The sequence below is a fragment of the Coccinella septempunctata genome, chromosome 2 (genome assembly GCF_907165205.1).
Source record: "Coccinella septempunctata chromosome 2, icCocSept1.1, whole genome shotgun sequence".
NCBI lineage: Eukaryota > Metazoa > Arthropoda > Insecta > Coleoptera > Coccinellidae > Coccinella > Coccinella septempunctata.
Genome location: NC_058190.1, coordinates 21502208 through 21514393, shown reverse-complemented (window position 1 = coordinate 21514393; position 12186 = coordinate 21502208). Strand labels below are relative to the sequence as shown.

Genomic DNA, 12186 nt, shown 5'->3' with positions numbered 1-12186 from the left:
TAATTCCTAAGAAAAGCTCTTCTTTATGGTATTCGAGCGATTTCTACTCATGAAAGCTCTCAATTATTATTGTTCATTTATTGGTGTTAAATTGGTGTTTAGAAGTAATCACTGTGGAGCGGTTTTTAGTTCAATCTAACTCCCCAAACAACCGTGTCTCCAAATGAAGACACAAAATCCCAAACCACAACAAATCAAAATTTGATGATTGGGTTTTCGAAGTAGCGATACCTTCCACAAATTCACTACTAACACTTATTTATTTCTCGAAAAAAATTCTTTTTGCGTATTGTAGATATGTCGAAATCCGCTGTCACTTTATTAAGGATTCGGTAGGGGAACGATTTTCGGGCATTTATAATTTAGGGTGTCCCCGAGCACCTAAGATTTCCCTAACCGTTGGTGAAAACTAAATTGTAGTTAGGAGTCATTTAAATGGGCTTAGGTATTCCTTAAAATTTAGGGATCGTTAGTGAAAACAGGCATCAATATTACAGATTAGGATTTTTGAAAATGGTTTTTATACTTCAAACTTGTCATTCTTTTAGGAAGTACTTTTTGTGAAGCTCAACTTGCCCCTTTTTACTCCCCTAACGTCAGAAAAATTTTTCAAATCTGAGAGCCATATCTTCCAAAAACGTACCATGTGAGTTGGGCAACGAGTCATCCCATTCAATTCCTCTTCTCCACATTTCTTGTAGGAGGATCATATCAGTAGCCCAAGAGGATCGAACACTGTCACGACAAACTTTAGCATTTTTCTTTTTGTGAGGTTCGTGAAATTGGTTTAATTCAGCTTCAGTTTCAACTTGAATATGTCGGTTTGACGATCCCAAAGAATAACCAAAATTCTTTTTGTTGATGAATCCCATTCAAAATTCTTTGTTGAATCTGTTTCCTTATCATTTGATAATTTGACATCCAATTAACGACCTCGACACCTCCTATCTGCATAACCATTTAAACATTATTTATCATCTGCAAAACTTCTTCCTCTGTATGCTTCGAATTGCAGTAATCATCGACATAGAACCTTTCAGTATAACACCCGGAGTTTACCGTTTGGTCCGTGAATATTGACAGGAATGACTCGTAACAGAACACTCATTTCTTCCTGTTGGACAGTACAGACGCTTTGGACTGAAGAAGAAGAATGGGGAGTTCTACTTTCAGTATTACTTCCAATGTTTGTGGTACTGGTTGTCTTATGGACAAGAGGGTGATGTCCAAACTTGCAACCATTTACACCACATTCTTTTCTAGATTTGCACTTGAATTGTGGACCATCTTGTATCAATGTAATCAGCTTTTAGTTTGTCGCATGTACATACAGAATGGAATTTTTTGTCACAGTATGTACAAGTACGTTCCTTTTCACCTGCCATCGAAAATTTTTCTTATGTAGTTGAATTCAAAACAACGTCTGCTTTTCGTCCTTGGTATTTTTTGCATGATGTTGTCACATAAGTAGCCGCATTTTCTATATCACTTATCCAAAGGGAAAACTTTTTCATATTAACAATCCGTGGTTGAGTAACACAGTTTCACCCCGCTTAAGTTTCAAACTATCTGGTATTTACACACATCGTCAGAAGTCTTGACCCCCCCCCCTATCAACTCTCAACTTATTGAATGTAACATGACAATTTTTTGTGTGTCGAATCTTCACTATCTAACATTTAAATGAAAGCAAAAAACCAGCAAAATATGTTTCTTGTTCGGGAGAACACAAGTTAATCAGTTTTCAGCGAATAACAAGAGTTGTAATATTGGGAATAGTCTGTAGAAAATGCCTGGACATCCAATTTCTCAGTTTGACCGGCAAGAATAGTAGCCCTACATCAAGAAACTTTGCTGAATCCCTAGATTGCGCAACGTTTGAATATTCCACGGACTTTAGTAAGGCGCATATAGTCAGAGAGCTGGCGACGAAAATCGGTAAGAGTTTTGTAATGGCTCATATTTAAAAATTAGTTAGTTTTGGTGGTGCACAGAGTCAGCACCCTCTCTCAAGGTCAGGTAGTGGAACATCTGGCGGCGACGTTCTTTGATTTATGTAAAATAACAATATCCCTACTTTGGGTTACTGCTGACTGCCTCTGTTCTATTGATATGTGGTCCGACTATTTTATTCTCAAATAATACATGATATTCGAGCAATAAATGCATTTTCAGCCATAACAAATCTCTTGAAACGACATCTTTGAGGCAGCAACTGCTGTGGTGTACTGACACCCCGTTTCAACTAAAATGAGGTCTGATCACTTTCTCAAGTTTTCTGTTCTATAAACTAGTTAAGTGACTTCAAATATTACAAAATACTTGTAGAGTATGTTGTAATTTTATATTCTTACATCGAAGCGCGTCGCCGGTAGGTGTGGCCTTGAGAGTGGGTGCTGACTAATGTACACCCACAATACTAAGTATTTATATTTAATTATGAGCCATTACAAAATTCTTGCCTAATTTCGTCGCCAGCTCTCGGACTAATAGTGGCTGTTTTCCTGGAAACCGACAGTGTTGCTCGGAGACCAGTGCCTGGTCGACACAGATTAACACCTGCAAGGGGAGACCACATTATATCGCAAATTTTACTCGAAGGAATCGTATCTGTATCTGTAAAAACCCTTCGAAGTCATTTTTTGAGGATCTATAGACGCGTAGTCTAAACCAGTACCATAAGGAGACGGATGCATTCCTCAAATTCAAGGGCAAGAAGACCTCCAACCTGGAACCTGGACATAGAGCTACTCGTCGACAATGGGCAGAACACCACCAAGACTGGCCTTTACCACAATGGCGCAACGTTCTTTTTTTCGGACGAGTCACGATTCGGTTTACAAAGTGATAGGCGACGAGAAAGGGTTTGGATAGGTCCAGGCAGATTACATAGACTCAATTTCGCCCAGGAATTTGTGCCCTTTCAAGGCAGATCAATAATGTGCTAGGGGGGTATAATGTTCGGTAGTCGTAACCCTCTTATTATCGTTGAACGAACAATAACCGGTTCCATCTACGTGAAAAACATCATCGAAACAATCATTGTTCCTCTGCGAAACGAATTTGGGGATAATTTCATCAGAATGATAACTGCCGCACACGAAAGGTTCAACACATTCTTCAAGAGAATAATATCTAGAGAATGAACTGGACGGCAAACTCACTGGACATGAATTCAATTGAGCATGTATAGTATTACTTACATAGGGAGAGCAATATCCAATCACCAAAACCAAACTTCAACTTTTCAGGAATTTAGTTTAGCTCTTCATGAAGAATGGAACGATATGCCTGAAAATTTCATTAATGACTTGATTAGTGAGCTGCCTAAGCGTATTGCGGAGATGATTGAAAAAGAAGTGGTGGCAATACGGAGTATTGAATTTGGGATTCAGTTATGGAATAACTATAATTAATCAAAAATAATTAATCGATAAATTTAGATTTTTTCTCATTTTTCCTCATCATTTCATTTGTCTCATCCTGCATAAAGCAAAGAGTAACAAAGATTTTCTATCAAATACATCGCCGATGAAATAGAGGAAAATATTCATCTCATCTCCAGAACATATATTGTTTATTTCTTGAGAAACCTATGGGGGGCAAGACTCTTAAGGATGTGTGTATCCACTAATTCTTTCAGAAGTTGAGGGTTATAGTAATGTTCATAATTATAAAGTGATTTCATTGTTGCTGCAAGATAATTCACTCCGTTCGAAAAGTACTTATATCAGTCTGTCGACATCAAGTACTTTCATGAGATAAAATATGTATATTATCACTTCTGGTCGACCAAATCATATCTGTAGAGTTTTCATGATGAGCTGGAGATTTTTACTCGTCATCATCATGGCAGAAACAGAAGATTTTGCTGTTCCTCTCAGACACCATAATTTCATCTTCGCTGTACTGGCACATTGTGGAACTTTTTTTGAAATTGTTGGTAGAAAGTGGTCAATCTTCAGGATTGCCATCAAAATTGGAAAGTCCTTATCGAGAGTTTGACTTGCAAGAATTTTCTCCTGTGTCCCTGTATTCACTGATTTTATAGTTCATGAAATAGTTTGGCATAACAATTTTATCTCATTCGAAGCTTGAACGTTCGAGAATTCAGTTGTTTTAAGGTATGACTTCGTGGGCGAATCTGAAGTTTCATTATTTGGAGTATACTATATACACTTTTATTTTAGCACTCGGTTGGCCATGGAAATTTGACACATTTCACTCGGTATAGTACGAAAATGTCGGTTTATGACACTTGTCATAAACATGACATCTTTGATTGTTACCAAAGATTATCCGTCTGTTCCGATATTCCTGAACAGTACTGTCAGTATTTCAGAGACGATGCCTATTGGCCCAGTCGTTCGAGTTCTATTGTTATTCGATTGCTGGCCAGTAAAACCAGCAATATCGGAACAGGCCCTATAGAGTAGAAAGATGGAAATCGAAGCGACGTAAGTGATATGAGCGCCATCTGTGTTTCAAATGTGTTTCTAAGACTCTAAAACTGGTTAAAATATTAATTCGAGGGCCATTTGCAGAAATATATGAAATTTTATAAGATTTTAGATGGCCAATTTGATCAAAAGGGTTTAAAATGTTTTGATTCTAGACCACCTTTTGTTTATCTGGCTAGTTTTAGTTGCTGATTATTGGATGTTTTCTCTAATTTCTTGGTGAAAACCTCTAAATATCGTTCGAAAATTATTGCAAGGTGAAGAATTATGGTTCAAATAAAATGGAATTTTACTTCAATAAGAAAAATGGAAATGTATTAAAACTGGTAACATGTCACTCGGTCATTTATTGATTTTTATTTTCAGTGCTCTGAAGTGGTTAAAATTTTCAGGGCGTAAGGACAATGACTTGAGCAAACACTACACCATGTTCAGTGAACATGTTACTGCAAGTAAATTGAGAACTGTTCTTCCACGTAAGTTGCTGTATGCAGGAAGCATACCTTGAATGAGGGGCCCATTTAGGGGAATTTATGACTTTTATACGTCCATTCAAAGACTCTCAATTGGTACTCCTACAATATATTCAGAAATGCAAAGGTTTTCTTGATTTCGTTTTGGGAATCGACTAACTGTCAAATTGTCGTTTGGAAAGTCAAAGTTTTATGAAACCTGCTGTACATGTTCAGTTCATTCATTTATCAATTTGTATATTGTGTCATAAAGAGACCAATACCATAAGGAAATCATAAAAAAAGCATAAGGAAAATTTCCTGACGAGCTAACATACAGGTCTTGTATTCCTCTGTAAGGTTTTTTTTTATTGTGGTTCTGAAAATTCTGTAAGAAATATGTAAGTAAAGGAAATGTGTATATGCTATGATGGTATATTGAATATTGGTTCATATTGATTTCTGATATAAATTGAACAATGTATTGCACAGAAATAACACCTTTGACATAAGTATAGCAGATCACCATATACTCTTGTGTACTAGTCAAAGCTCTATTTGATGTCCATAATTTCAAATTTTTGTGAATTTTTCATAAATTGCAAATAAATTCTAAACAATGTTCAGATGAAAACTAACATCCTGGTCATGAAACAAAAACATACTTTTGTTTTGTCATTCAGGATGTTCATTTCCTGGTCACAACAAAGTCGATTTTTAAATTCAATACAAGGAATAGAATTCGAATCTCGCGCCCGTCAAGTATAAAACACATAACAGTTTTTTGGTATTGAAAATACGTTCTCACCGCCATTTCATTGTCAAATGTGTTTTCACTGGCCAAAATGTAAAGTGCATTGTTGAAGGTAAGGTGTAATATACATTTCATCCTCAGTTTTGCTTAGATATATAATTAAAAGTATTCTCACCTTTAAAAAAGTCCCCAAATTTCTGCTTGATATGTAATTGTATAGCTTTCTCTCTTATAGCTATGTTCGGTGGTAGATGGAAGTTTATTTTATATACATCAGTTTCATGATCTTTGATATCGTGCCAACAAGAGAGCCTGAACAATTGCTCTAAAACAGTATTCTCTAAAAGACCTAAACAAGCAATACATGGAGAACACTGAATTTTTATGTCTTCTACCTCCAACGATGGCATTAAATCTTTTAAGGATTTCTCCGGTTCTTCAAAATTAGAAAATTTTTCTCCCAAAAAACGTAAACAGCAGCGACTACAACATCCAATTCGCTTCAATTCCAATAGCACATCACCCATATTCCTAGTCATAATAACTCTGTCAAAAAACTAAATTACTTTACTGGCAATTACAATGTACAAATGTCCTATTTGTGAAAACTAATACTCTGATTATTACCAGAGATTCTGTTACTACTCTAAAATAAAAGCTGTGCAAACACTTGCAGAGTACGGAAACATTGAGGTTATGTTATGTTTAATTTTTAGGTTATAATCATAGAAAACTTTCAAAGTTGATCTATGTTTTTTTTATTTCTCATTGATATTGAATGGACTGAGCAATACCCCCATGAAAATCAGAGATGAAAATCTTCTATATCTCTGATGAAAATTGAAAGTGTCTTGTAGTGGACTGCTTTTTTTTTTTATAATGACATAACGACTGCCCTCTAGTGGACTTTATCAAAGACCACCAGTAAGAAATGAAAGGTTAGACAAGGTTTTCTGTACTAGCTGTTGAATTGTAAGGGGAGATGGCGCAAGCGTTAAGAGCCCTCTGGAAGACGCTCTTTTTCAAGTAGGTACTTGAGATCGAAAAGGCAAGAAATTCCTAATGAAGAAGGGATTCATTTAAGCGTCCTTTCTTGAAACGAGTTAAACCGGTTTTTCCTGTTAGTTAGTTTTTTTTTCCTAGAGTGAATTTTTGAGTAAGACAAAGCTTGTTTTTTTCTTTATTTTGTTCAGTGAATTCCATACGTAAGTTACCACTCATTTCATTACTACCGTTTCTTATATTATTAATTTGAAGGTTTTATTGCGAATATGCGGTTTTGGGTACTTGATGCATCATATTAGTTTTCATTGTTAAAGTATTTCGTTAATGACTCGAGGGCCAATTCCGTCCGTCTCTAATTTATGTGCTTCACACACAATATAACTCATTTTCTTTATTCTAGATAAAAACCTACTTTCTGAGTTTTTCTTCTTTTGAACAGGTCATAGGGATGCCAGACGCCATTTTGTACGCTACCCCTTTCTGCTTCCAATTCTATTCCATTTATGATTTGAGGGCTAGTTATTCTAATAAACTTGTTTCATGGTGGATGCGCTTGTGTTATATAATATTTATAATATTAATTTCTTAATTTCTACATATTTTTTTTTGCTTATTTTATGAATACTTGTAAATGTCACTGAAACGTCCCCAAGCCAAGCCAATGATTCGATTACTTAGGTACGACCAACAGGGTAAATACTGTAATTGCATTAAGGACCCTTACTTATCATTTTTCCTTTTCTTTTATTATTATTATTTTTCTCTCCACTGGTGGAGTTGGTCAATACAGGACATATTTGAACGTGATAGCCAAGAGCGGAAATAATTCATATTTGTGTTACGGGACAAACATACAACTTTTGTGGATTTTGCCCTTCCTAGTATCCCGCAGGCCGGATACCCTCGTATCTGCGTCGATTTCTGAGGCCGGATGCCCTTGCAGCTGCGTCTCTCTCCCCTGAGGCCGGGTACCGTTGTAACTGCGTCTCTAACCCTTTAGGCCGGGTACCGTTGTATCTGCGTCGATTTCTGAGGCCGGATGCCCTTGCAGCTGCGTCTCTCTCCCCTGAGGCCGGGTACCGTTGTAACTGCGTCTCCAACCCTTTAGGCTGGATGCCCTTGCATCTGAGTCTAATCCTTCCAACAACCCCCTGACTGAACCCTACCCAATTCAGAACTGTTGTATGCTGAACGTAACTCATCTCACTGAAATATCGGTTTAGAGTCATCATTAAGGAGCTGATAGCTGTAGATGTAACTGATTCCACCAAGTGTGCATTTCACATGAGATTTTCTCTCGTCAGTTGAACCTGTTGCCGTAGCTACGTAAAATCATACCTGTATGGTAGACTATGTAGTTGTTGCTGTTCTAAGGGGAGGTTTTCTCGCAGCTCTTTTTCCTCCCCTCTGCTGCGCCCTAGAGCTATGACATTGGAAATCGTCTCCAATGAAACCCGAAATAAACGTTTCTTGTTTGGGTTTAAATGTGTTGTTTTCTTTCGAATCTCCCAACCTCCCGTCAATTTTTCTATTAGTAATCAGGGTAAGTACTTTGGGTTGCCTACGTAATGTGGAGTCCTACCACAACCAGACGATCACGAATTTTGGCCATAGAGTAGTAAGGTGTCTTTAAAGTGCTGTCATTCGTAAGTACCTTCGAAGTAAAAAGAATTCTACAAGCATCACTGACCAGCGCAAGGTAATTTAAGGCCAGGACAGTACAGAGTGGTGCCGTGACCAGGATCCTTGTAATGAAAGTAGAAAGTGGAGGTTGAGAGACTCAATAGATATTTTAATTGTTGGTTCTTTTTTTTTCTTGCATTCTCAACATTTTGAACTTTGTTTAAATTATTTAACTGCCGTTAACCCCTTTATTGTACAGATTCATTCGCAAGATGGAAGATGCTAACTCAGACCAGAGTGGGCTAGCGACTAGGGGCGAAGTGAGAGCCATTGTGGAGGAAGTCCAGCGACAACGTGAACTTCAGAACCAGCACACCCAGGTTCTTCAATCTCTAGCTGGCGAGCTGCGAACGATCCGAGAACTTTTGACGCCTACAGCTTCAGACACTTCGGAATCTCCTTCGCCTGTCTTGGACAGAGCTGTGGGTGCACCACCCATTCTGAGGACCTACCCTACGGAATCACGATCGACTTGTGGTCGTGACAACCCTGGTGCTGTCCCTCAACCCCTGGGACCATCCTTGAATGCGTGGCAGAGTGGCAGGGGGCGACGCTGTCTTTAATAGCGATGTGCAGCGCTTCTAATTCTGAGGCTCCTACTTATCGGAATGCTGTGCGAGATCATCCAACGAGGTTCTCTAAGGCGTCAGAGGATCACTTCAGCTTGACTCATACTCCGAAGTCGGACCATCTAAACCTTGCCAAATCCAGGTTACGCGGTTCTGCAAAAGACTGGATGGAATTCCAGTCCGATGGTTGGTCCACCGATGACGATTTCAAAGGGGAGTTCTTAGCTGCTTTCTGGTCTGTGGATCAACAACATGAAGAACGACGGCGCCTAGGCATGAGGGAGTACCAAGCTACACAGGACGGAGACATGGCGACCCACTTTCTCCGCCAAGTCAATCGTTATCGATTGTTCTCGCCACCTTTGTCACAGGGCACGATGCTGCGAGAAATAATGCAACAGTACGATGCATCTGTTCAGTCACTGTGGGTCTCATTGGACAACCCAACGCTGGCTAACACTATAGCATTTTTGGAAAGGCAGGACAACATCATTAAGTAAAAGAGATAAAAACTAACCAATATAACCCCTTTCATCATCCCTGTCGGATGAATGTTTTTGCTTGTTCTACACACTTATGGTCATTTGATATCTAACATTAACAATCTGTATATTAACCCAGCACGATAACTATTTCGAAGCTTATGCAATGTAGGGGCGTAGTTATATTAGATTTACAAATATTGCGTTGCTAGCAACAAACATTGAGTAGGATAGTGAATATCTATGATAGAGTAGACAGTAGATCAGTAGGAGAGCCTTTTTCTATGCCTTTCTCAATATGAAAGCTTACTATAAACTAGGAAAGGCAGAATAACCAAGTCTTGAGGCACAGCACTTTCGAGCAAGGGACCTAACCTAACCTAACCTAACCTAACCTAACCTAACCTGTTGGACTTCCCGAATCAATTCATAGGGTGGATTACGTACCCAATGAGAGCAACAGTGTCGCAGTCGCTCTTCGTAGATGCCATGGTGATTTAGGTTCAAACTATACCAAGGGAGTATGAGCTGGTCGCCTACCTTATTGCGGCTAAACTAAACTCTTTCAACAATAGCTCACCCATGATTCTGAGTGTTGCCGAATTTAATTTTTTTTTCTCTCCCTTAGAGAACCCTGAAGACATCTGTGACACTTAATGATGTCGTTATCCATTCGCTGAACAGTAGGGATGCTGCCATTTCTGGAACGCCAGAAATGTGGAACCAACTCTTTTCGTCCAGATCCAACAGAAGTACCTTAACTGTGGCAGATGAACCTACTTCGATATTCGTAAGCCGTCAACAACCAGGATGGCCAAGGAGTATGCAGTCATGGTGTGGCCAGCGACAAATGCTACCACTGACCGGAGAATTGGGGATACTGATCCAGATAAGGTATAGATGTTGAAGCTCCAACTCTCCTCGCATGGTGCTCCTCGAGTCGAACCTTCAAAGGGGCGACTGTAGTGGACTGCTTTTTTTTTTTATAATGACATAACGACTGCCCTCTAGTGGACTTTATCAAAGACCACCAGTAAGAAATGAAAGGTTAGACAAGGTTTTCTGTACTAGCTGTTGAATTGTAAGGGGAGATGGCGCAAGCGTTAAGAGCCCTCTGGAAGACGCTCTTTTTCAAGTAGGTACTTGAGATCGAAAAGGCAAGAAATTCCTAATGAAGAAGGGATTCATTTAAGCGTCCTTTCTTGAAACGAGTTAAACCGGTTTTTCCTGTTAGTTAGTTTTTTTTTCCTAGAGTGAATTTTTGAGTAAGACAAAGCTTGTTTTTTTCTTTATTTTGTTCAGTGAATTCCATACGTAAGTTACCACTCATTTCATTACTACCGTTTCTTATATTATTAATTTGAAGGTTTTATTGCGAATATGCGGTTTTGGGTACTTGATGCATCATATTAGTTTTCATTGTTAAAGTATTTCGTTAATGACTCGAGGGCCAATTCCGTCCGTCTCTAATTTATGTGCTTCACACACAATATAACTCATTTTCTTTATTCTAGATAAAAACCTACTTTCTGAGTTTTTCTTCTTTTGAACAGGTCATAGGGATGCCAGACGCCATTTTGTACGCTACCCCTTTCTGCTTCCAATTCTATTCCATTTATGATTTGAGGGCTAGTTATTCTAATAAACTTGTTTCATGGTGGATGCGCTTGTGTTATATAATATTTATAATATTAATTTCTTAATTTCTACATATTTTTTTTTGCTTATTTTATGAATACTTGTAAATGTCACTGAAACGTCCCCAAGCCAAGCCAATGATTCGATTACTTAGGTACGACCAACAGGGTAAATACTGTAATTGCATTAAGGACCCTTACTTATCATTTTTCCTTTTCTTTTATTATTATTATTTTTCTCTCCACTGGTGGAGTTGGTCAATACAGGACATATTTGAACGTGATAGCCAAGAGCGGAAATAATTCATATTTGTGTTACGGGACAAACATACAACTTTTGTGGATTTTGCCCTTCCTAGTATCCCGCAGGCCGGATACCCTCGTATCTGCGTCGATTTCTGAGGCCGGATGCCCTTGCAGCTGCGTCTCTCTCCCCTGAGGCCGGGTACCGTTGTAACTGCGTCTCTAACCCTTTAGGCCGGGTACCGTTGTATCTGCGTCGATTTCTGAGGCCGGATGCCCTTGCAGCTGCGTCTCTCTCCTCTGAGGCCGGGTACCGTTGTAACTGCGTCTCCAACCCTTTAGGCTGGATGCCCTTGCATCTGAGTCTAATCCTTCCAACAACCCCCTGACTGAACCCTACCCAATTCAGAACTGTTGTATGCTGAACGTAACTCATCTCACTGAAATATCGGTTTAGAGTCATCATTAAGGAGCTGATAGCTGTAGATGTAACTGATTCCACCAAGTGTGCATTTCACATGAGATTTTCTCTCGTCAGTTGAACCTGTTGCCGTAGCTACGTAAAATCATACCTGTATGGTAGACTATGTAGTTGTTGCTGTTCTAAGGGGAGGTTTTCTCGCAGCTCTTTTTCCTCCCCTCTGCTGCGCCCTAGAGCTATGACATTGGAAATCGTCTCCAATGAAACCCGAAATAAACGTTTCTTGTTTGGGTTTAAATGTGTTGTTTTCTTTCGAATCTCCCAACCTCCCGTCAATTTTTCTATTAGTAATCAGGGTAAGTACTTTGGGTTGCCTACGTAATGTGGAGTCCTACCACAACCAGACGATCACGAATTTTGGCCATAGAGTAGTAAGGTGTCTTTAAAGTGCTGTCATTCGTAAGTACCTTCGAAGTAAAA

At 38.9% G+C, this 12186-nt stretch overlaps 1 protein-coding gene across 2 annotated transcripts in view; it reads right to left on the bottom strand.

Moving 5' to 3' along the window:
• Positions 1-12186, bottom strand: part of LOC123307574 (tRNA pseudouridine synthase Pus10) — a 75111-nt gene that overhangs the window by 42653 nt on the left and 20272 nt on the right. The window contains exons 1-2 of one of the 2 annotated variants that reach the window (XM_044889939.1): positions 6294-6368; positions 5842-6212 (exon numbers count right to left, since the gene is read on the bottom strand). In XM_044889939.1, the coding sequence (XP_044745874.1) occupies positions 5842-6205 (364 nt within the window). In that variant the 5' untranslated portion in view covers positions 6206-6212; positions 6294-6368. Of the gene's footprint in view, positions 1-5841; positions 6213-6293; positions 6369-12186 lie in introns of those variants that run through there. The other variant, XM_044889938.1, reaches the window with a different exon arrangement.